The sequence below is a fragment of the Dermacentor silvarum genome, chromosome 11 (assembly GCF_013339745.2).
Source record: "Dermacentor silvarum isolate Dsil-2018 chromosome 11, BIME_Dsil_1.4, whole genome shotgun sequence".
Classification (NCBI taxonomy): Eukaryota; Metazoa; Arthropoda; class Arachnida; order Ixodida; family Ixodidae; genus Dermacentor; species Dermacentor silvarum.
In genome coordinates, this window is record NC_051164.1 from 47283902 (window position 1) to 47307759 (window position 23858).

A 23858-nucleotide genomic window follows, 5' to 3' on the forward strand; every position below is an offset into this window, starting at 1 on the left:
TGCCAGTAAAAAATTTAAAACAATCTTACTGCGGCGGCACAGGGAATGTTAACCTTATAAACACGATGTACATGAATTTAGGATTCTCTGACATATTTGCATGGGCATAAAGTGTCTACTATGAATGTAAAAGCAATTCATGCAGGAACCCTACTGGAGCTGTCTATGTATGCATAAGCATTCTGCCACTTGTTCATCTACTTGCCGCCCGGTGTCATCATCAATCTTATCGAACTTGATCTGACCAGTAGACACCGTATCAGCCCTTATCGGTAGTTATCAACCATATCGGACTAGACCCGTGGGGTCGCATGTTCGAAACAAACTATCGCCAACGTTTTCACTTTCGAATTTATTTTGTTTCATACATTACGTTTCTTATAGCGACTCGTCATACCGGTTAGGCATAGAGTTGCTTAAGCATTTAAAAGAGTGCTGAAGGGCCTAACAGGACTATTCTAGAACCTTGACAATGAATGTGTTTATTATTTCTATGGCTTGTTTATATCCACGCGTTTCTCGTTTAGATAAGTTTCACATTTGGACATGGCACTTAGTCGTCCTTTCTCTCCCTACACTGCTGACCATGCTTAGTAGCTCATTGAAGCAACGTAGGCTTTCACGGTTTTCTAAAGAAACTCTAAGAGGAAAACTGCTTAGACCACACACGCAGTTATTAGCACTGATATGTTCAGTATAGTATTGAGATGCTAGCACTTACTAAGATGTCTACGCTACATGTACTATACATTATATTCTGGTAACTACTGAAATCAAACGGGAGTAGTCCTTTGGCAATTTAGTCTTTCCAATGTTCTTGAATGTTGGTCACGTGAAAATTGTTTTTTAATGTAATACATGCTGGTGAAGAAGTTTCATAATATAAGTGTTTGAAACGTTCTATTTGTTTTAAGTAGTCTGTCATAGAGATGCCAATTAAAATATAACATAAATGTTTGTTGAGCGCCTTTCTACCATGTGTAGCCATGCAGCACGTGTAAATAGCTCATGTCAATTCCATGTGCCCGGAATGCATGAACTATTAGTTCAACAAGTCTAACAATTTTTTTTCGTAGTCTGGACCAACGACCAGAGAGGGTTCAAGTATTAGCATGGTAAGTTTTTGACTGATTACACCTCAGCGTAACTGGGTACGGATCTGAATGAGTTGGTCTAACGAAACTTATCCTTACCGTGTCAGATACGAAAAGCAGAAACACGTATATCAGTTATCACTGTGGTCGACGCGCTCTTCAATGTAAGGTGAATGAACGCGTTGTTAGCACGTAAATTAGTAGCTTAATTAGTACCTACATACTACATGAACTCTATTCGTGAGGGCCACAACTATACTTACCTTGGTTGTGTTATTACAGATACTGGTCTCTATGTAGAGTGATAGCGGGAAAAGGCAGTTGAGTAAGTTAGGGGTGAGTGAAGTGGAAATGCGAAAAATTCGGTTGGATGCTTGTTGCTACAGCGATAAGATGAGGGGTAGCGGCATTGCAGGAGGTCCTCTCTCTCCCCGTTGGAGGTGAAGATTACGCATGCTAACGCCGCCAGGAAAAGAACTTGTTGCCATAACAAAAACAGGAGGTTATTTGAGCCCTTGGCTCTAGCCTGAGATATCCCTCATTGGGCTACTGTTTTAACTTTGTCTCAATCCTCCCGTTAATGTTTGTGTTATTATCAATGCAGTAATTGACATAGACTTACGGAATGCATTAAACGCGAAGGCGGGACACTCATGCGCCTAATTAAAATCTCATTAGGGTAGTAGGACGCGTGAGCCGCTTTGTGAACTGCATATTGTTAATTTTTATTTGTCGGTGCAAACCGATTACTTTGTGTATATTATTAGTGACACACTGTGACGTCCCCCTGCGAATTATTTGTAAAACCATTTGATGATGCAGTCTTCCAAAAATATTACAGCTCCTAATCGCTCCTACCAGCTCCTAATCTCGTTTTGTTTCGCAGCCTGCCACAGAAACTCCTTTTGAAACGAGCTCGATAAGGGTAAGTACTTTGCTTTCTTTGGCAGTGAGCAAGCGTTCGTAATAATAAACTTGACAAGTTAGAACTGATATCCATATTTCTATAGCAACGGACGCACTAAGACATTGACTCTGCACCATCGATCATCAAGCTCAAGATAAGAAATTTACTGATCGTCACTTGAACACTGCGTTTCAGGATAGCAGAAATGTATTAATACGTCTTACAGCCAAAACAGACACAGCAGAAGGGTTGGCAATATTGAACGAAATATACTTGTCAAATGACCGTAATAGAATTGGTATTTCTACATTATGGAACCATCTAATTTTTATCCACCATGGAAGGGCAAGTTATTAATATGAATAACGCCCACGTAGACTATTTCAGGATTCCTTGACAGCGTCTTTCTCTATTATCCTATGAAAAGTGGATTCCCTCTGTAGTTGTAGTTGCACTCATGTAGTAACCCTTCCCACCCCCTCCTCACGCGACGCCGAAGAATGGGCTCGCAGTAAACGTTTTTTAACTTCAGGCAGCCTAGTATCATGCAAAGAGGCTGCTAGACTTAGTAAAAGGTATTAGTGAGCATTTATTATTATAGTGATATAGGCTGTGTGCAGCTGTGAAAGCAGTGAAAGCACAAAGCTGTACAAATGTTGTTTCATGTTTCAAGTTGTGTTTGGGTTGCTATGAAATCCCAACTTATGTCTGAGTTCTCTTTTATCACATGCCTGTCCTTGGCAACCTGCAGCAGTGTACAAGCTCTGTTATCTCTTGTCCATTAGCCAGAACCCAGAAGTACTGAGACTACAAGTCCAGAAACGGTGAGTTGCATGTTGAGGAGCCACTTTTTAAACGTTACATATTCATGTGGAAGTGACAAAATGAATGAACTTCCTGAATCGCTTATAGTGTGACTGTCCAGCGCAGCTTTTACTGGGCATCGTTCTGCAGCCATCAATATGACACTTGATGTTGCGTTTTATTCTCAGTCATATAGAAGTAAACTTGTTTTTTAATAATCTAATATAGGATAGTCGGAAACGCTGTGAAATTATACAGGATGAAAACTCCTTTCCAATACCTGAAAGTCACAAAATAAAGAAACCTGGGAAGAAACATCTTAAGGAATGTTGATTTATCCCTGTTTTTACGCTTCTCTTTCGATACGTTCCCTGAGCTGGGAAGCTTACAGGCAATTTAAATGACATGTTATATATTTGTATGCTGAAATGTAAGGATTGGCAACCAGTAATCTTTACAATGACCAGTGGAAAGAAAAGTTCGGCAGCATGTTACACTCCACACTCCACACATGTGAAGGCGAAAGCCTGCTGCACACGTGGCAATGCATCATGTGATGCGATAGAAGTGGTCAGACTTCTTGCCAGAGATAAAGAGCCACAGTGTGAAGTAACCGTATAGTGGTCTAGGTCGACCTGCTCAACGACACATGCGTGTACCTAATGCACTACCTGAAGGTTCTTTCTTTCTTGCTTTCTTTCTTTCTTTGTTCTTTCTTTCTTAGTACTTTGGCTCGTTCTTTCGTTCTTTCATTCCTTATTTCGTTCTTTCGTTCCTTCTTTCGTGTCTTCATTCATATTCAACCATTGCATCTTTGCTTGCTTACGGGGATATGAGCCATTCCTGATGATGATATTTTTGCATCACTTATTTGTTTCTTTTTTTTTCTCCATTCGTCCGTTCTATCACGATTTCTTTACTTCTATAATTTTTTCTTTCCTTCGTTCTTTTTTCATTTCGTTTCTTCGTTGATATTCAAACATTGCATATTTGCATGCTTACGGGTATGAGCCATTCTTGATGATGATATTTTTAACAAGAAAGTGTTTTATCCTGAGTTTCACGAATGATTTCCGGCAACGGGATGTAACGGATGTGATAGTCGCCATCTAGTAGCGGTGAAGCGAAGCACTGCATTGTGACAGTAACGAGCGCCGACAGGGAGCACTTCGGTAGTCACAGCATAGCGGAGGGTTCAACGCGGTGTAGCCATAGAATAAACTAAGTATAGCCTCGTGCATAGTTTCATACAATAATTATACAATAAATAATCATACAACAAAAACATTATTACTATTGTGCGACGGCAGGATTCAAACACAGGAACTCTGGACGAGAATCCCGATGTCGAAACCATTACGCCACGGATGAACGCCTCGACATGCGGCATAAAACGCCCTTACGAAATTATCGCGGGCAAGCCACTGCATTGAAACGCTTGGCGCGTTTCGGTTTGACCACCTCGCTACGCTGAACCGTTGTAATTAGTAGCGATTGTGCACGTTCGCAGCGCCTTCTGCACTTCGAAAATTATACGTTGCTCGGAAAGTTACGACAATGAAGGCATATGAAGCGCAATAAACAAAGTCACAGGAACGTCTAAATCCACAAGCACGAAGATCAGACAAATCCATGTACTTCTGTGGCCTCGTGTGGGCTTCGTCTAGCGTCGGATTGGCCTGTGTCGCCTCGTCACCTGCGGATTACTGCTTCAACGTGCATCGACAGTGTATCGCCTACTGCTCCGCTTGCGATGGCACCACCTAAGACAACTGCTGCGCTAAAAGGCGCAGAAAGGCATCTACGTCGCCGGGCGAATCTCGCTTTGCTCCGGTGAGAGAGAGAGAGAGACACGCTGTCGTGTAGCAGAATGCCTTCGCGCGTTCGCGGCGCACAGTGCGAGCTCTGCCACTGACATTCCTGCAGCTGTGCGCGTCACAGCTCGACTGGCTGTCGTAGCCACTTAGGAGCCGATCCAGAATGCTCGCACCTTCGCCGAAGCCACTCGCCAACAGGACGCCGCACGCTAAGCAAACCTGCATGCAACATGGTTGCCGACCCGCAAATTCTGCGCCTTTCGCTGTAGCGAACCGTGAAGTTCACGAATCAAAAATGCAACAACTTCTGTGAAGACATGTTTCACTTTATTGTTCTTCCGATTCCTACTGAAAGAGAGAACAACCATAATTTTTGCATCACGGCGTCTTTTTTTTTTTTGCATCACTCGACACCAAGCCGCCTTTTTTTCGGGTGTGAGCCTATTGCAACGAGCCACTTAATGTTTTCCGCCTTAAAAAGGAAGCCTAATCACTGAATGTTGGTGTTCTCGTGATGGAATATAGTATAGCAAAAGTAGCCATGCAATTCTCACTATTTCCAATGATATCTTGGAACACTTGATGATAACCAGTCAAGTCTTTCAGAGCGTGGTCCAAGTGTTATGCTGTCGTCAGCTGAAGAAACTATCGATACGAGGAATACTGAAATCGATACGAAAATGGCCAGTATGTGCCGTAATGTAAACAGCAGTGTATCAGATGTATGCTGCCAAATGTAATAATGAAATTGTGGTGGTACACTGTCTAACATAAATATTTACGGAAATTACTTTTAATACTGCATGATATACCCTCAAACAAATCCATATGGGCGCACTTTTATTTGATTGACGTATATATGCTCAATATATTTCCACACAACGTCGTGCCTGAAGCTGTACACCGTATTGTTATAAAATCTACAGAATAGGTTGATAGACGATAGCAAAACTGCTGACATGAGATGCCAATTTTTTTAATTGATTATTTACTGTTTTTACTAAGCTTCCTTTACGCTGTGGGAAATGGAAGTGTATCGAAGTTTGTTATTTCTGGTTCCGAAGGATTTGTGCCGAGCTACTGCGTATTATTGACATGTTTAACAATAAGGACAGAATAAAAAGTATGCTTACTAACCAAATAATGTCTTATCTCGATAGCCAGAAACAGAAACCACTGAGTTTGGAAGCAGCAGATGGGTGAGTGCTGCACCAGCTTGCTACCTACATAGTTTCTCACTGTTGGGTAATCTGGTATGATCAAACATGCGAGGAATGGTTTATTCGAATCTCTCCATTCATGAAGAACCGATTAACAAACATTCAGGTGGGGTGAGACATTGAATGGCGGTATCGGGTAATTGCAATTAAAGGACTAAGACCATGGTTGTGATTATTAAGTTCCTCATGTGATATCAATTATTGTCGGGTTGTCTATAAACATGGAACCTTCAAAATACCGCATTTGATTTGTTTTATTTTGTTTTGTTATTTTTCCCAAATATACTCGTTCGTAATGACTATTAGCCGCGGAGCTTTCGGAATCCCGCCCCCCCCCCCTCCCCACGAAAAAATACAGTAGTATGCTACAGAACTGCAATCAAAACAATGTAGATAAGTGAAAATGAATTTATTTGTTGTTTCAGTTTTTGCATACTGCAATTTCCGTTCTGACAACCTTTTATTTATTTACTAAACTCCCATTACGTTGCACATATTCATTCTAGTTCCAAGATTGTTGGAGGCACTAACTCACATTTTTTCATAATTTTGTTTACATATATCTAGCACTTTTCTTTAGAAAAAAAGCATACCAAAATCGCGTTATGAAGAAAATGCAAATAGAGCGGTGCCAAACTGCTCGACTTATCAAAGCATTTCAGGGTTGCAGTTTACTTGCTATGAGCGTTACTCAAGCAGGCCGCAGTTCTCGCCATGTGACTGCGTTCTTAGCTCAGGAGTGCCGCTTGAAGCATATTACACCCAATGTTTACTATTCTCATAGTTTTACACATGTAGAAGATGCACTAAAAATCAAAGAAGTAAAGCTTTGCAGCATATAAAAGGCAACTAATAGACACAGGAATTCAGAGCGCTGAATGGTAATGCAGCGCTGGTAGTTCCGCACTTTCGTAATGCAGCACCAACTAGAAGATCGTTTGAATTCGGTGAACACGACTGAACTTCATGCAATGACGAGGAATCCATAACTGGCCCTTTTAGCTTACAGGTCTCCTGTTGTGATGACTGAGTATAACCCTGCGGCGTTGCTCATGGACATGTCCATCAAGAACCCAGTTTCCTCAATGTTCCAGCAAGCTCATAGCTCAAGTACCCAATTAAAAATGCCTGCAAAAATTGGCAGTGCGTTACCTGTAAGCATCGGAGGAAAGTCTATTACAACCGCCAATAGGGCCCTTGACCTGCCAGAGCTTTCCTGCGCATACAAAGCCTATTTGCCAGACCTGAAACACGAAGGGACAGTAGAGGCCCCAGTCGACGACCCTCAGTTTTACTCGGTTAACGCAGACCCCCGTGAAACGGGCTGATCCAGCACCCAGACGTTGACATCGAAGCAGGAGGTGGTGGTGTGACTGCACTGGTGACACACGCTTTTGTTGCCAAGACATTCCCAGCATGCATATCAGAATTTGGCAGTGCATAAAACCGCGCATACTAAGGAATTTCGCTTTTGTTGGAAACAGGTCCTACATATGTCCATCAACTCTACGAATCACCGTATGTGGAGAGAGAGAGAGAGAGAGAGAGAAAACATTTATTGTTAATGAAGTGAGGAGAATTCCTCGTTGGTGAAACTGGTAAACACCGACACCAATGTTTGCTAGGTGTGGGCACGTGGTAAAAGGGGTGCTGCCGAATGCCACGCGACGTATCGGGATCGCTGATGACGCATTACGTTGCTTTGTTCCTCAAAATTAACTCGTCACAGAGACTTCGTCATTAGAGTGGCTACGTAAGTCTATGTCTCAAATTATTCTCGTTTCTTTTGGCTTGAATGAAGATCATACTAATTCGCTAGGTGAACGCTCAATAGAGAGTTATCCTGAAGACTTTGGATGCAGAATTTCCGTTTCTACGCCCAAGTGACTTTAACACTGACCATTGCTGACGTGAAATTATGACTGAACATAAAATCGCAAATGAACATAGTGTTTATAACGAATGGAGTAGCACAAATGCCGCTGTACAGAAGGATGCACTGTCACTTTTTGCTCCGAGCATTTCTGCCAGAATATATCCACCCTTTAGGAGACGCGTGAAGAATTTTAGTAATCACAACAACTTCCCTTGTCTGTTTGTGTACTCGATGAATCTTGGCACAAATATTCAAGCAGCTATTGGGTAAGTGTTTGCGAGATGCAGCTAGAAAGTCGAATGCAAGACAAAAATATTGCTTTTTTCGCCCTTGTAGTCGTGATCATTGCGTCTGAATTAACATAATTTAAACACAGTACATCCCAGAATTTATTTTATGTTTCTTGAATAGCCTGGAACAGAAATCCCAGGACCATCGAGACCTGTAACGGTAAGTCGTAACAAAAATTTAATTTTTACTTCATTATGCTCAATATTTGTAGCAAATGCATGTGTATTATTGTTTGTATTACATTCCGTGTTGTTATTATTAGACGTAAAATTTACTCGTAACAGTTCATTAGCTTCCTGAAAACTGCCAACGCAGTCGCATGTAGCACCAGCCTCTCAATATAACCAAACTGCATGTAAGGAACTGCCTTAGCGGCCATTAATAGAGTAAACCTTCAATAAACAAAACTGTTATCATAAACGTCGCTTTATTCAATGTTTTTTTGGGGGCCTCGACAGCAGTGTATGTATTTTAGGCTGGATTATTATAAGTGCAATACCATCAAACTCAGCTTAGCACTAAGCGGAAAGCGGGAGATCTGCATGGGTCTTTTCAGTGTGGAAGAGAAAGAACCCAAAACTTATATAACGTCTGTAGGTCAGCGTGGTGAAATAGTGTAATAAGAAGAGAGCTTCTCAGTGTGGCAAGCTGCTTACGCGTAGCTACGCATTGACTTAAGTGTATCTTCGGCGTTTGACTGTATTCAAACCCTGATCTCAAACGCCATCAATTCCTTAGACCGGTATAGTTCTCCGAATGTCGTAAGTCCTTCGCATTCCCATGCCCGTGGATGAATATTTGGAGTTATCGGACTTCAGAACACATAGCCTTTTGCCTCGCGGAAGTGGCAGTGGGCGGTCAGGGTCATCGCGTTGTGTGGCACATACGACGTGTTTCATCAGACTAACCTGCCTAGGCAAGTATCACTGCAAAGGTCACACGACCACGTTGCGGCAGCTTAGGTCTGACCATATGAGATGATATGATATATATGAGATAACCATATGAGAGGACGGACACGCCAGTTGTTCACAGGTGCCGGCGAAATTTCGCCATTGACCTTTTGCCACTTTCGCATGCCAATTTGTTTCAATTTTGGTTTTGCGAGCTTCCGCGCGGTTAGAGCACACATCCCGCGTTACTATGACTCTTTTATAATGTTCCTCTTGCCACAAATTACCGGCTATAAGAAAACCAATTTCACGTACGTGATGGCAACTTTGTTATAACGAATGTTTAGGGCAGATTTTGCCCCAGGTATAGGATCATGGCCACTGTGCCTGTTCGCCAAATGCAGGCAGAAAAAAAATCATACAGAATTATCTAGGTTTTACTTAACCTGAATATTCCTTTTAAGGTGGAAATGAAACATTGTGCCGAAAATGTTACTCAAGTGAACCTGTAGAATAGCACTCTAAAGTGCACTATTTACAAAACACTTATACGTATAAATACCTGAGAAGAAACTTCGCCTTGGGCAAAATTACTTTATTCTTGGTTATCACTCTGCAGCCTGGACCGGGAAGCACTGAACACTCATCGGTGAGTGCTGTAATATATCATTTTGCGCGCTCATGCGTAACCACTGAAATCTAGCAGCCAATAGAAATAAGAATTATTTCCGCGTTTCAAAAACTTGTATAGCAATCAATCAATCAATCAATCAACTTTTCTTTCCTTTGGATAGGAGGAGTAAGCATTAAGAATGAAGCCCTTTGCCGAGATATCTCGCAAGGTCGCTTAAAGCTGGCCTAAAAATTACAAATTTGCTTTCACAATTCAGATGTATAATTTGTTTCTCCCTGTGTTCGCTAAATGTCGCAAAAATTCATGATTTGCGACATTTGGAGGTAGTATTTTTTATGTATAAGCATATTCATACAGCGTATTGATCAATAAGTGCTGAATCGGATTTGCGGCATGCTATTGTGCCCTTGAGAAGCAATGCCAAATGCCAGTTACTTTACTAGTGTTTTCGGACTCCACCAATTTGCTCGAAAGAATGGAAACAATTGTACTTATGTTTTGTCTTGCCATTAACACTAAATTTCAAATTCTTGTTAGGAATACAGCTTTTTAGGATGTATAGGTGAAAGTTAATGCGTTTATTGTATTGGGTGGTTGGGAAACAAATCACTTATAAAAATAAGAACAAACACAAAAAGTGACGTTTAGAAGTTTATGATCCCTGTCTGTAATGAGCCGGTCACAAATACAATTTCTTATATGCTATTTAACATTCGTCTGTGGCTTTGGTGTGCGCGTTTTCTAGATTACCTTGCATATTGTGTATCATGTCATTTGTGATTTAGGTAACCGGAAATTCAAGACGTAGTTTTGTCATCCTTTCCGTGACAAGATGCTTTGCCTCGCCCAAGTTGATCACATGTGATCAGGAACCAGCTCTGCGATTCCAATTAATGAGACACGACATTTTCGACTAGTTATGTTCTTGCGCTGCTTTGTCTCCTCAGCCGTAGAAACACGCCATGCGAGAAAGAATTAGACGAGGGAACGACCATTATCTGAGAAAGCCACCTACAGATACCACTACTTCAGGAATCCCTAGTTATACTGAATACAGCAAGCACGTCAAAGCAGACATGAGGAAGTGTACATACAGTACTGTCTTCTGAAACCCTGGGAATAATGTTTCACATACTTAAACCAATATTAACATGACCGACTCATTCTGAAAGAGGGGTGTGTCTGTACCTATCCTGACGCGGGAAAGTTTTTTACGTTGGTCAGGGACATGTTTTGATTTTTTTTACCTTGCATGACTAGACAGTGTCGCATTGAACTTTTGGTTATGAGCGGCTTTTACACCGCGTAGAAAGGAATTGCCGAGTCTTATATCGGATTTCTGAATTGCTAATTTTCACTAATTTCTGTGAGAATTTTTGCTGAATCGATCATTGGAATATCTCGGCGTAAGTGTAAGATTGCACATTTGCTTGCATTGAGTGATTCACTGATTCAGAAAGGTCTTCCTGTTCTCTAACAAATCAAAGAAGCATGCGATCACTTCAAAAGTGTTCTGAAATGCCGCATAATTTATTTTGTATGAAAAAAATGCAGTTTTTATTGTTTCGCTGTCTCGATAGCCTGCAGAACCAACATCGCTGGCTCCATCGTCTGAAACCGTAAGTTGCAAAATTATGACTTTTCAGATGCTGGCTTATGTAAAATTATTGTTTTTAAATATTTCAATGGTGATGTCATCAAAATATTTAAAATTTGGATGGTGAATATGAATGACAGAAATCAGCCTTGCTGTTTTGTATACAGAGGAAACTTCTCCCTTAATCATGGCATCAGGAATATCTTTATAAAGAACCAATGCACCTCATGTGTACTTGTAAGAACCTAGCAGTCAAACGCAAAAGGAGTTATAATACAGATAATTTATGTAAACGTATGATTAGGACTGTGCTCGTAGCAGAATATCACCCAACGGGTGTCATTCTGGAAATTATATCAAAGTGGATACGCCTTGCAAACTGGCTGGCTACGATTCGTAAATTGCCATTTGTGCCTTGTAGTAATTAAGAGACTAATTAAAGAAGTTTTGTTATTCTGTTAAACATGTTTCAATTTCTCTGGCAAGTAATGTCTGCCTTTTCGAATAATCCACCTCAAGGACTAGAATTACGCTATCGGGAACAGGCGGCTTTTAAACATTTCTTAAAATTTCAAACAATCACCTTGTATACAAAAATGGTAACTAATACAGAAAATCGTTGGAAAAAAAGTGACATATTGTCAACTTGAATATCAGCCACTTACCTTGGTTTTCTATTCAATACTATTGTCTTTACATTAACATTACACCCAACATATTCCATTATATCGATCCAACGTTGTACTGAGCTCTTCAAGTTCCTTTGTCGTCCGGGACGCCCACTCCCGCGATCAAAGTGTCAGTGTGTCAGGGAGAGCCGGGTGGTCGGTGCAGTATATTGATTTGTACATGTAGTATAGTAACCTATGCATATAGAGCACCGGACTCCGTCTAGCTAATCCAGATTAGGTGGCTTCACTGGCCTGGTCCTCGTACATCTGGTGAAAACTTTGTAGTATTTTTTCTGGCACCATGACCCCCGATTTAGCATTAACTGACCACGCCCAGTGAGACGTCGTGCTGAAAGACAAGCTTGCTTGTTCTTTGTGGGAATTTCTGCTTCAAATGACTGAGGTGCTTTGAGAAAGTATACCAACCTGTGAACAGTGTAATGAATTACCTTGTGTAAGAAGGCATGCCTTGATTCTCACTTCGTAGCCTGCGAAAGAAACCACTGAAGGCCCGTCGGTGAGTAACATTCTGTATTACATTGCATACAAGTGTGAATCAGGTCAAAGACAAAGCTCTCAAACCCCAAGTGAAGAACTGAAACTGTTTGACGTTTTTGATGTCAATGTAGGTATTGTGAGTAAACTTCACATGCTCATGTCTTGGCCAGAACATATATTTTACTGGTTAGCTTGCACTGACTGTGTGTCCGGAAGTATAATTATTCCTCTGCGCAAAAGCACTTGATCGTTATGATATCTCAGAACGTAATTCCAGAACACTCACACCTATGTCTTTTACATGCACCGGTTTTGCGTCTAGGTCATAAATGACGTCGCACTAAATGTGACTACTGCAGCTCTTCTTGGTGAAACACATCAGATTGCTAAGATTTCGCTCTTCAAACATGCGTGAAGTGGTTCCAAGATGCAAGATACGCCTGTCACACAGGTGCTGATACAAAATATTTCATTTTTAAAATATCCTTAACGGTGCTTATAACGTTATGTTCTGTTTTTCTTTCTGATGATGCTTGGCTTAGGGTCTAAAAAAAGGTAAAAATACTCATAGTACCGTATGAATGCGTGATAGAATGAATGATGCATAAAAATTTATTCACAAAATAAAAGCAAAAATATCAATGTTGTGAGCACGATAGTTGTTAAGAAGGGAAGGCCCTATAAAGCGCAGACACCGTCTTCAAGAATTCTGACGAGCTGTGCGTAAGACCCAAGGCTTAGCAGGTCTTGTTGGGTAATGCAATAAAGTTCGCTTTAAGTGCGCCATACATTCCCCGTTATTTACATTGCGTATGGAGCTTAAGTTTTACCCATAGCCGATACCTATATAAGTAATGTATGCTTATTATGTGTAATTTCAGAAACACACGAACGCTTGATAATACGTATCTTTTTAAAAACCTCATGGATCGCCTAATTTATTACAGATTTGATCAAAGGGCACTTCATTACGCAGTGAAATGCATTTTTAGCTGAAGTCAATGCTGCGGTCACAAATACGGGCGTTCGAATGCTGACGATATAATGATCGCAATATACTCCCATCGCAGGCAGATATAGTGCGATAACTGAAAAAAAAACACACACATTGGCACATTGGCAGGGAGCCAAAATGTGGCAAGGGCTACAGCAGAACTATCCTCACACGTGCACTAATTTGCTTCACAGAAAACAAGTAACTGAAACACAGGGACATGAGTCTGGACAGGTTGGTTCATTCACTGACTTGCCATAAATGTATTTGTTGACATAAATCAAGGACCACTTCACGAATGTTCCACTGGCGGAGAAGTAAAAAAAATGTTTTGAAACGTAAACTGTTGCCACTTTATTCATTTTTTTTTCAATTTATCGACAGCTTTGAAATTACCCCACAACGTGAAGGCACACTGTGCAATAAAATCAGGCCTATAAACTTGTGGCTTTTATATGAATAACTAGATCGTTTGCTCAATATACTGACCTCATTTTTAGCCGGGAACAGCAAGCTCCTCGAGAACACGCTCAACGGAGGTAAGTGCAGCACTCACGCGTCACTTGATTTTGAGCATAGCTAGAGTTTCATAGCCTGTCATCGATGTCCCGTTGTGTCTTCGTCGTGTAATCATGTATCATCGACGTGTCATTTCAGCAGTCTTGTCAATAATATAGCGACAACTTCATGTTTGAAGTCACATTCCCAAGTCTCCTGGACCCAATTTGTGCTTCTGCTATTTCATACGAAATGTAAGGGTACTTGATATTTGATATTGATATTTTGATATTGGCTTTATTTCACCATTTTTTGGCACACCAATACAGAAAAAAATGTACATAAATGGTGAGGATAGCGGGAAAAAAGCTGCTCTTTAGCAGCTTGACTAGCCCCGCCACCCCGTGTTTACAACGACAGCAACGGAAACAAGCACCCGGAGAACAATTTCAAAGCAATTTTTTTTTTTTCAGGCTCATACAAACTAATGCAAAATAGTTTTCATGTTTTAAGCACAAAGAGTTCGGGATATCATAATTAAAATAGCGTTTTTTGATAACGTGCGTAAACTTTCATCTGTTAGTTTAAACTTATTTAGTGTGCTCGGAAGACAATACTGCAATAGTTGCAGTCCATAATTTGTTCGCGGCCGGGGGATATACCAATGGTTGGTGTGTCTGGTTAAGCGTGAGGAGGGATTAAGAGTTAAATTTGCTAAAGTGCGAATGTGGCTGCCTTTCTGAATTAATTCGGACCTAAAAGCTGTCAAGAGGTGATATTCGTATAGGGTTGTAACTTTTAAAACATTGAACTTAGCAAATAATTCGGACGTGTGCGCAGTGTACGGCAAACCTGCAATGCAACGCAGGGCATTTTTTTGCAATGTGATTAAGTTGTGCAAGGAGTTCTTCGTACCGGTAGCCCAAACTAGATGGCAGTAACGCAAATGAGGAGAGAAAAGAGCGTTATATAGCATAAGCTTTTGTGGCACTGGCAGTATGCGCTGACATTTTCGCAGGATACCTACGGTTTTACTCAGTTTATTTCTTATGTAGTCTGTGTGGTGTTCCCAAGACATATACTCGTGAAACACAACTCCCAGTGTCTTTGCAGATGACGAAATTTCTATTCTAAGATTATTTATACTTAGGGAATTAAGCGTTTTGCATGATGTAGATTTGGCCCAAAAAAGAACAGCTTTTGTTTTAGCACAGTTAATACAGAGTGAATTCTTTACTGTCCAAGTGTGTAGTCTGTTTAATGTGTCATTTGCTGATGCTATGATGGTGTCGGCATTCGTTCCTGTAAAAAATAAACTCGTATCGTCTGCATAAATTACGTATTGTGCTGAGGTATCTATACTTACAATATCATTTATGAAAATAATAAACAGAAGTGGACCGAGTATGCTGCCCTGAGGTACACCATATCTAATTTTTTCTAGCTCCGACAGTTCTTTGTTTATGGACACACTTTGGTATCGATTGGTCAAGTAGCTTTTAATAAATTCTAGTACAACACCACGAATTCCGTAGCAACTCAGTTTTTGTAGTAACGTTACATGATTTATGGTATCGAAGGCCTTTGAAAAATCTACGTAAATTCCTAAAGTTATTCTTTTTGCCTCGATATTGTTTAGGATGAGTTCTTTTTGATATAGTAACGCGCTTTGTGTCGAAAGACCAGGTCTAAATCCATACTGTGAAGGCGTTATAACTGAGTGTTCTTCAAAAAAATTTGACAATCTAGTAAATAAAATTTTCTCTAGTCCCTTTGAGAATATTGGTAATATAGAAATCGGCCTATAGTTACTCAAATTATTTTTTTCACCTTTCTTATGTATTACAGTTATCTTGGCAGTCTTCATACGCTGTGGAAAGGTACCGGTACTTAAGGAGAGATTATATATGTGTGTTAAGTACGGACTGAGTAGGTCGATAACAAAATTTATGGGTTGTAGTTTTAAACCATCTATGTCCTCACTCTTGCTCACCTTAAAGCATCTAAACACATTTATTACCTCGTATTCATTAGTTGGTGTGGCGAATAGGGAATTCTGTATGGGAGGGGGTAGGTAGGTGAGAGCGTCGTCATCATGTGTGCTTTCAACTAGTGTAGTGAAGTGCTTATTGAATTTGTCAGCCAATTCTTTACCTTTGTATAATTCGTTGCCTATTTCGAGTTCATCAATAACATTCGCGTGTTGCCTTGCAGATATTACAGCGTTCAGCTTGTTCCACATTTCTTTCACGTTTATCACGCCATCAAACATTGTGAAATAATAATTATGTCTCGCTTGCCTCTGAATTTTGTTCAAGTTATTTCGATACTTCTTGAAAGTGGTGAAAGCAACTGAGTCGCGCCGTATTAGAAAGACATTAAAAAGCCTATTTTTTTCTTTAATCATTTTGAGTATGGAGGCATTTATCCATGGCTTACGGGCACGCTTAAGTTTTTTAATAGTTTTATAAGGAAAGTGTTTCTGATAAACTGAGCACACGATCTCCATAAAACGGTTGTATGCTAGATCGGGCGAGGATAAGGACAACACATCTTCCCAGATTACAGAGCTAATTTCTTCTCGGAAAGATAAAAGTGAACGTGGATTAATTTGTTGAAATTTAACCTGTGGCAAAGCTTTGACCTTTTGTTTGCGATTCCGAGCCAAAACAAGGTATATAGGTAAGTGATCGCTGATTGTCATATCAAGAACACCAGAATGTATCTCGTCAGGCGGAGCGTTTGTTAAAAACAAATCTATGAGTGTTGCACTTGTCGGCGTAATTCTGGTCGGGGTTGAAATCACATTAGAAAGGTAATTTGAAGCTAAAAGAGCAGATAACTCGGATCGCTTATTTGTGTTCTCTAACATGTCGACATTTAAGTCACCACCCATGACTAATGTGTATTGTAGCTCGTTAATAAATGAGAAATACTTTTCTAAAAATTTTAAGAAACTGTTTATATTTCCGTCCGGTGGCCTGTACACTACAGCGAATACTAATTTCCCGCACCTTACGGAAAGTATTTCGATGTCCGTTGAACAGACTGACCAATCGGTGATACACTCGTAACCAATACCATTTTTAACGTACAGGCAGACGCCACCTCCTCTTCTTTTCTCCCTGTTAACACTGATGAAACTATATTCCTCAATCTGTATTACATCTGCATCAGTACGGTACCAAGTTTCCGTCAGCATAATAACTGAAAACTCGAAACTAAATTTTTCAGTAAAAACAAGCAGATCTTCTTCCTTCGAGCAGGCTGACTGCATGTTTATGTGGAGAAATGTTAAAGGTTGATTACACTGCACTGTTACAAGAGAATTTAGTGTGGTCGGGCTTACGTACTTCGCACTCATATTGACATTAATAAAAACAGGTTATCAATACGTACAAAACAAAGCTTCTCTAAGCACAAAATCGTTAGCACTGACCAGTGCAAGCAATCTACATTAAAGGCTACATGCATATAGAGAGCAAAGATGCAGCGCTTTTGAATATATAGAAAGCAGACTCGGACATATGTAGAGTGCAGACTTGGGCACGCAGTACATATAAATGGAGTAGCACAGTTTGTACATGCAAACAAAATATCATCCAACCTTTGGAAAAAGTAGCAATAGCACGAACAGCGTATCACAAAGCGCAAAAATGTAATCAGTAAACGCAATAAAACGTAAATAACAGTAAGTTTACTAATTGTACAAGAAAAACACACGAAAAAAACATAAATCACAATGCGGGCTGCAGTTATGTTAAGCACGCTTTTCTTCCAACGTGTATTGTAAGCGAAATTCATGGGTGTGCTGTTATTCTTGTATTTAAAGAACAGCGCAAACATAGCGATAGAAAGAGGTGCTATATTGACGGCTGTATAAACCTAAATAACTTTCTCCAGGTCAGCAGCGCAGGTGATGTGCAGGACAGGAGATTTTTCTGTTTTTCTCATTAGAATTTTACCCTGCGTCACCCACACGAATTTCCAATTTTTCTCTCGCCTTGCGAGCCGGGCTTTGCTCAGGAGTACTTTGTTCTCAAGACAAAGGTGTTCGTTGACGTACACTGGCTCATCCTCTCTGAAACCCAGTTGATTTGTGCTTAACTTTGTTTTCTTTGCTGCCGCCAGCAACTTGTCTCGGGCATTTCGCGTGAGAAATTTAACTACGATATTTGGCTTCTTTTTGTCTTTCGATGGCACGCGATGTGCGACATCGATGTCACGAGCGTTGACTTCAATACCCAAACAGTCAACAATATTTTCTATTGTTTTCTTTAGGTCTTCATTTTGGACTTGCGGCAGTCCCTGTATTTCTAGGTTCATGTTTCTGGAGTATTGTTTAAGCTCCACAATTTCTTTCTTAGAGTCTTTCAGTTCTCTCCACAGCTGTTCATTCTCCTTGCGATATCGCTCATTTTCTGATTTAATACTAGTTAGTTCTCGACGGAATACCTCGACATCTTCTCTGAAAGTCTCGAACGCTTGATTCATGAAACCAATTGAATCTCGGATGCCTGCGAGTTCGTTATGTATTCCGGTTCCCGCGTTTCCGAACTTAGCAACGTCACTCCTAAGATCGGTCGCGAATGCACCAAGCCCACAAACTAGTTCATTCAAAACTTTTACCACCTCTTTGATGCTGCTGGGCTGCTTCTCCGCAAGGACTCTTGCGACATTGTCTAAGCTGCCCGAGTTATTTTCGCTCATGACCAGAGGAAGCAATCCAATAACGCAAATGAATTGGCATACAAAGTTGAAAACCACGTACAACAATAAAGAGTTCAGCACTCTTCCAACACTGAAAAAGGCACTCTTGGCAGCAACAGCAACGACCCCAACTAGTACACAGTCTATATTATATAAATAAGGTATTCAAACCAACCTGCAAAATTGTAGAAGAGCTGATTAATAGTCGTCCTCCCGCCGTCGCCGCTGCTGCCAGAGTGAAAATACAGCGAAACAGAAGGTACCGCCCCCCAAGATGTAGGCGATAGCAGCAACCACGGGATGAAGCTTGCAACAAGCACGGGCAGATGGCACGTTCGGCGTTTTTCACGTCCTGGCGAAGACCAGAAGAGGCAAAGAGTGGTATAAGAAGTCGTTCACCAAACTTGAGCGGCCGGTGAAACCACGGCAAGCAAGAACCTCCTACTTTGGAAATGGGCATGCGCCGGTCACTGCAAAATTGTAGAAGAGCTGATTAATAGTCGTCCTCCCGCCGTCGCCGCTGCTGCCAGAGTGAAAATACAGCGAAACAGAAGGTACCGCCCCCCAAGATGTAGGCGATAGCAGCAACCACGGGATGAAGCTTGCAACAAGCACGGGCAGATGGCACGTTCGGCGTTTTTCACGTCTTTGGAAATGGGCATGCGCCGGTCACTGCAAAATTGTAGAAGAGCTGATTAATAGTCGTCCTCCCGCCGTCGCCGCTGCTGCCAGAGTGACCTCAGCCCTGTGTAGATTCCAACCTTTTCAAAGTAAACAAAGTACACCTAAATGATACAGCTATGCCCTTTAGCATATGATGATATGTCAATGGCGTTCGCGCCTTCTTCATGTAATAACTTAGGAAATACCTTAGAGATCTAATAAAGTTCATGAGCCAACGCGCATAAGCATCAATTTCAGAAGCTGGCTGGTCGGTGTCTTGCAACATACTTTTCAAGCACCCAATGTTTCAGGGCCCAGCCGCAACCAGTGGCGAGTATACGCGCTATAGATGCTGGTGAAGAACAATTTGAACGCCTCATGGCATTTTGAGGTGTACGTGGCAGGTTTGTGGCATATTGAAAGCTTGTTTGAGAATATGTACTGTGCTGAGTAAATTAGCATATGCGTGAACAGTACCTCGAGTAGCAGAGCATCTGGATTTTTTGTACCTTCGATTAGCTTGAATTTCAGGATACACTAGACTGGCAAAGGTGACACGGCTTCACCGCTGTTAAGCAGATGCATCTCAGTAGAGCACACGGGACAGTGTTTAGTTTTTTGTAAGACGTTCGTGATATTGCCGAGTCTTTATTGATTTATTTGTGCTAGTTGAAGTGTAGCTCTTCAGGGGAATGTCATTCGATGTAATGTCATTAGGAGAGTCTAGAATATATGCGAATCAAGAGGTGAAGGTGACAGAACTTACTGTATTTTAACATTCCTAACTTTTTCGTGCCGATTCGCAAGCTCTGAGGTGTTATGAAATAGTGCGAGCTTCTGTAGTGCAAGAGTTAGGATGAGACTTGGCATGGCCGTCATGACCTTCATCACATCTCCGTTTACAACTTCGAGTATCATCTACTACTGTACTGTGGATCGGTGTAACTACGCTTAGTTCTAACTACCTTTGTCAAAAAGCACTGAAACGAAGTCATATACGTGGGCGAAGGATAATGTGCTTCCATTGTTCTAAATAAATTATTTTGAAAATCATGTCATACCTATGGAATAATTATTGTAAACTATTCAATATTCGAAGACTTCATTCTTTTTGTTGTCCGAAACAGATGGCAGTCTTTTTTGTGATGAAATTATGACCATGTATAATGCCTGGCTTCATCTTATCATGTGTCTCCTACTACCAGCCTCCTAGCAATATAACTAGAACCTTAAATAGAACTGAAAGCTAAAATTTATTGGTGTCAGCATTCTAGAGTAGCTTAGAGTTCTCAGTTGTTTCTCCCTCGTGTTGCGATATCGCTAGCCTCCTGGACAAATAAGTTAGTGTAGCGACCGGCATGGAAAGGCGTTGGTCACTGATTCATTCCCCGGATCAGCACGATTTTTTATAATGCGACACTTTCTTTATAAGAAGCCTGTACGATTTGTTCTGTAGCTTTGTACTACAGTTGGCATGATGGAAATTTTCTCTTTCACGAACCTTACTCCCCTTCTGGGCTTCCGCAGTACTGATTTACCCTAAGAAGTTGATATTGTCTTGTACACATTTTTATTGACATGTAGAAAGGAAGAACACGTCCTTCGGGACCAAGCTTCAGCACGGTAAGTGTTGCAGGGCATTTCCATGTTTTTGCACTCTTTTGTTGTTAATAAATGCATTGATGTCACAAGGCATGCGCGGATGAAGGTAGCGGCATTCATAGTAAGCCCTTTGAGAATGACTGAGAATTGTGATGTGTGTAACTTACGAAGGCGAGGTGCTTGTACTGGAAACTTTGGCTAGTTGGAATAGGACTATGCACGGCCCAAATTGACGTCGTCATCGTCAAATGGATATCGTTATGCCTTCATACTCATGGGCAACCTTCGCAAGTAATTGTCATAGCAAAACGGGCTAATACGTATATCGCAGTGTATGGATACGGTGTATGTCGCGAATAGTTGAAACTACGGGTGTCTCAAAAATACCGCTACATATTTTAAACAAACGTGCTTTCAACAATCTGGTATGTCCCTACATAGCTTCAATGCGAATTGCATTACCGTCAACAGGCATCGTGACATCATTTCTGCAATAGTTTTTCCTATTAATTATCCTATGGGCGCTGCACGATACGACTAAAAAGATTGTTGAGCTGCCAGTTACGAGTGGAGTCCCGCTTGTCGTGCTTTGCACGAGGCATATCCCCTCTCATGCTGCTTATATATATCTGACTAAAATTATTTATTGAGTATTGCATTTACATGAAATAGAGAGTGCCAGCAACACATTTCCAAATGACGTTCCGTGCGATTAAAAGAAAATCTTTGGGTGCTCGCATACACATTGTCATGAGAACGACAGTTTGTGAGCTTCTAAGAACTCCAATAATGTGGCTCTACCTAGCCGTGTTGAAAATGCTAATCTGCGACGTATCGAGAGGGAAGGGAGGCACAGCACGAAAATTCCATTCTTTCTGAGCAACTTCGATCTTCATTGAAGGTTGGATAACACAGCTGTTCAAAATGTAGACCATAAACCATCAAAGCAGTCAGAAGGCAGCAAAGGCGACATTTGTCTGACTTTCCTGGCGGATCTACTCCACCACGCAATAATCATTCCGGTAGGGTAAGCAGACTCCCACTTCTTCGACGACTCCGAAAGGGTAAAGTTTCGTATTGGTCACCGTTACTGACGACAAGGCACGGAGTACGCCAGAGCAGAAATTGACCTCTTTATGACAAAATACAGAAAGTAGAACAACGCAAATTTTTCTCACAAAAAATGCCCTAGAGAGCCTGAATCAAATGTCTGAAACGATTGTTGCCGGTTGCCTAGCTGTATTAGAAAGGTTAACTTTCATTTTTCCTTCATCCGCCGTTTAGCAGCGAAGCCCACCGATGTAAATGGCATTGGCCTGTTTCTGGTTTAACATGCTCTCAATGCGATGCGTTTCGGTGTTTGCAGAGTAATAACAACGTTTCGGTTCATTTTCATCGTTGTTGTAACATTAAAAAAACGGTGTCTTAGCAAGTAGCAAACAATAGTCTTGGACTAAACCGTAACCTTTAACTGACAGCCCAACAATATTGTTGAAGTACTGCGTCTTGCTTAGTTTTTGCAGCAAGTTTTAACATCTTGTTTGGCATGCATTTGTGCAAGATACAGAAGAAATGAAACGGTAAGAAATTCTAGGCGAGCTCTTTTGTCTTGCTAGGTAAAGGATTAAGGTAATTTCTAATTAAACACGTCATGTATCAGGCGTGCATGCGGTCGGGCTACGATCACGCATTTTTCCGGATACGCTTTGCTATGTCGCAACGCTGCTGCGAAGTCCGCTTAAAGTGCGTGTCGACAAGATATTCGGACAAGGATCTAAGTTGCCATCAAGTAGGTTCAATAAATAGGCTCATTCAAAGAGGTTCAATTAAATACAGTGACTCAAGTTGGCGTTAAAGGGGTTCACTGAAATGCGGCTCATACGCAGTGGCTTATCTCTGACTTTCGATTGCAGTGATTTATACAAGTAGGTTAGAAATAGGCATTAACATTTCAGGACCTTCGAACATAAGACTGTGGAATATTTTGTGGAATAGTTTCTGCTTAGCTATGCGTGATGGGAAGCGAAAAGCTGTTTGGAAAATTGGTGCGTTTTAAGTGACATCTACTTCACATATTGCACCGTTTCACATTTGGCAACTCTTGGTCTTATTCAATTAGTTAATGCAGAGAGAGTGAAATTGTGACATATGAATCGAAATAGTAACGCATTGCCGACCAATTTCAGCAAAAATTTGCACCGCCTTGATTGGGAGAAACATACTGGTTCAAAACCAGGAGGTAATTTTGCAAAATATGTCACATAAGTTTCGCTCAGTTAAAATGCCCTATGACACTTGGATAAGAAGTTACACTTTCTTTCCCTCTTAATGGGGAAGAAATCAATTAGGTTCTCCTGTCAGCTTTCACCATTAATAATTGCCGATTGACAATTCTTAACAATTGTCGAATGTCGAATGAACAATTGTCGAATGAATAACAATTGTCTTGACAATTGTCGAATGACAAAGACAGGAAGGCGTCTTTTGTCACGGGTAAATGTAATGTTGACGTGAACATAGACATTAGAAAATTTTATAGAAAAAATTACAGTCCACACCCACACTTCATCTGACAACCGCACCATATTGTCATGTGTTAAAATTTTATGTGGTTTCAAACGCAAATTCATAATATGTCCTCTAAATAGTTTGATTTGATATTTAGACAGAAGAGGGAAGCTCTGAAGGGTCAACAGAAAGCACGGTAAGTTTTTTTGTCAGAGGTCAATATTTACTACCATATACAACAAAAGCTTATGGTAGGACTGCAGATAAAAAATACTTACGCAGCTTGACGTGCTCATATTCACCAATCAAATACATTTTGGCATAAGCATGATACAGTGCATACAATTATCACAAAATTAGCGTACAAAAGAATTAAATTATAGCATAAATTAAGAAACAGAATGGGGAAAGTATAACATTTCATTGGATAACCGCATCGGTAACGTGTAATAGCCAAGGCAAGGTATACATTTCAGGAAGCTCGCGACACGTGCAAGCAAAAATACTAAAGTTGTTAGTACTAAACTTGTTAGTATGATAGTTGTTAAGAAGCGAAGGAGATGTAATGCGCTGGCACTGTT

At 40.8% G+C, this 23858-nt stretch overlaps 1 protein-coding gene across 1 annotated transcript in view; it reads left to right on the top strand.

Moving 5' to 3' along the window:
- Positions 1 to 23858, top strand: part of LOC119432395 (uncharacterized) — a 215156-nt gene that overhangs the window by 191013 nt on the left and 285 nt on the right. Inside the window, exons 23-33 of the mRNA XM_049658295.1 lie at positions 1077 to 1115; positions 1981 to 2019; positions 2787 to 2825; positions 5783 to 5821; positions 8130 to 8168; positions 9522 to 9551; positions 11117 to 11155; positions 12292 to 12321; positions 13797 to 13835; positions 20752 to 20790; positions 23435 to 23473. Of these exons, the coding sequence (XP_049514252.1) occupies positions 1077 to 1115; positions 1981 to 2019; positions 2787 to 2825; positions 5783 to 5821; positions 8130 to 8168; positions 9522 to 9551; positions 11117 to 11155; positions 12292 to 12321; positions 13797 to 13835; positions 20752 to 20790; positions 23435 to 23473 (411 nt within the window). The remainder of the gene's footprint in view (positions 1 to 1076; positions 1116 to 1980; positions 2020 to 2786; positions 2826 to 5782; positions 5822 to 8129; positions 8169 to 9521; positions 9552 to 11116; positions 11156 to 12291; positions 12322 to 13796; positions 13836 to 20751; positions 20791 to 23434; positions 23474 to 23858) is intronic.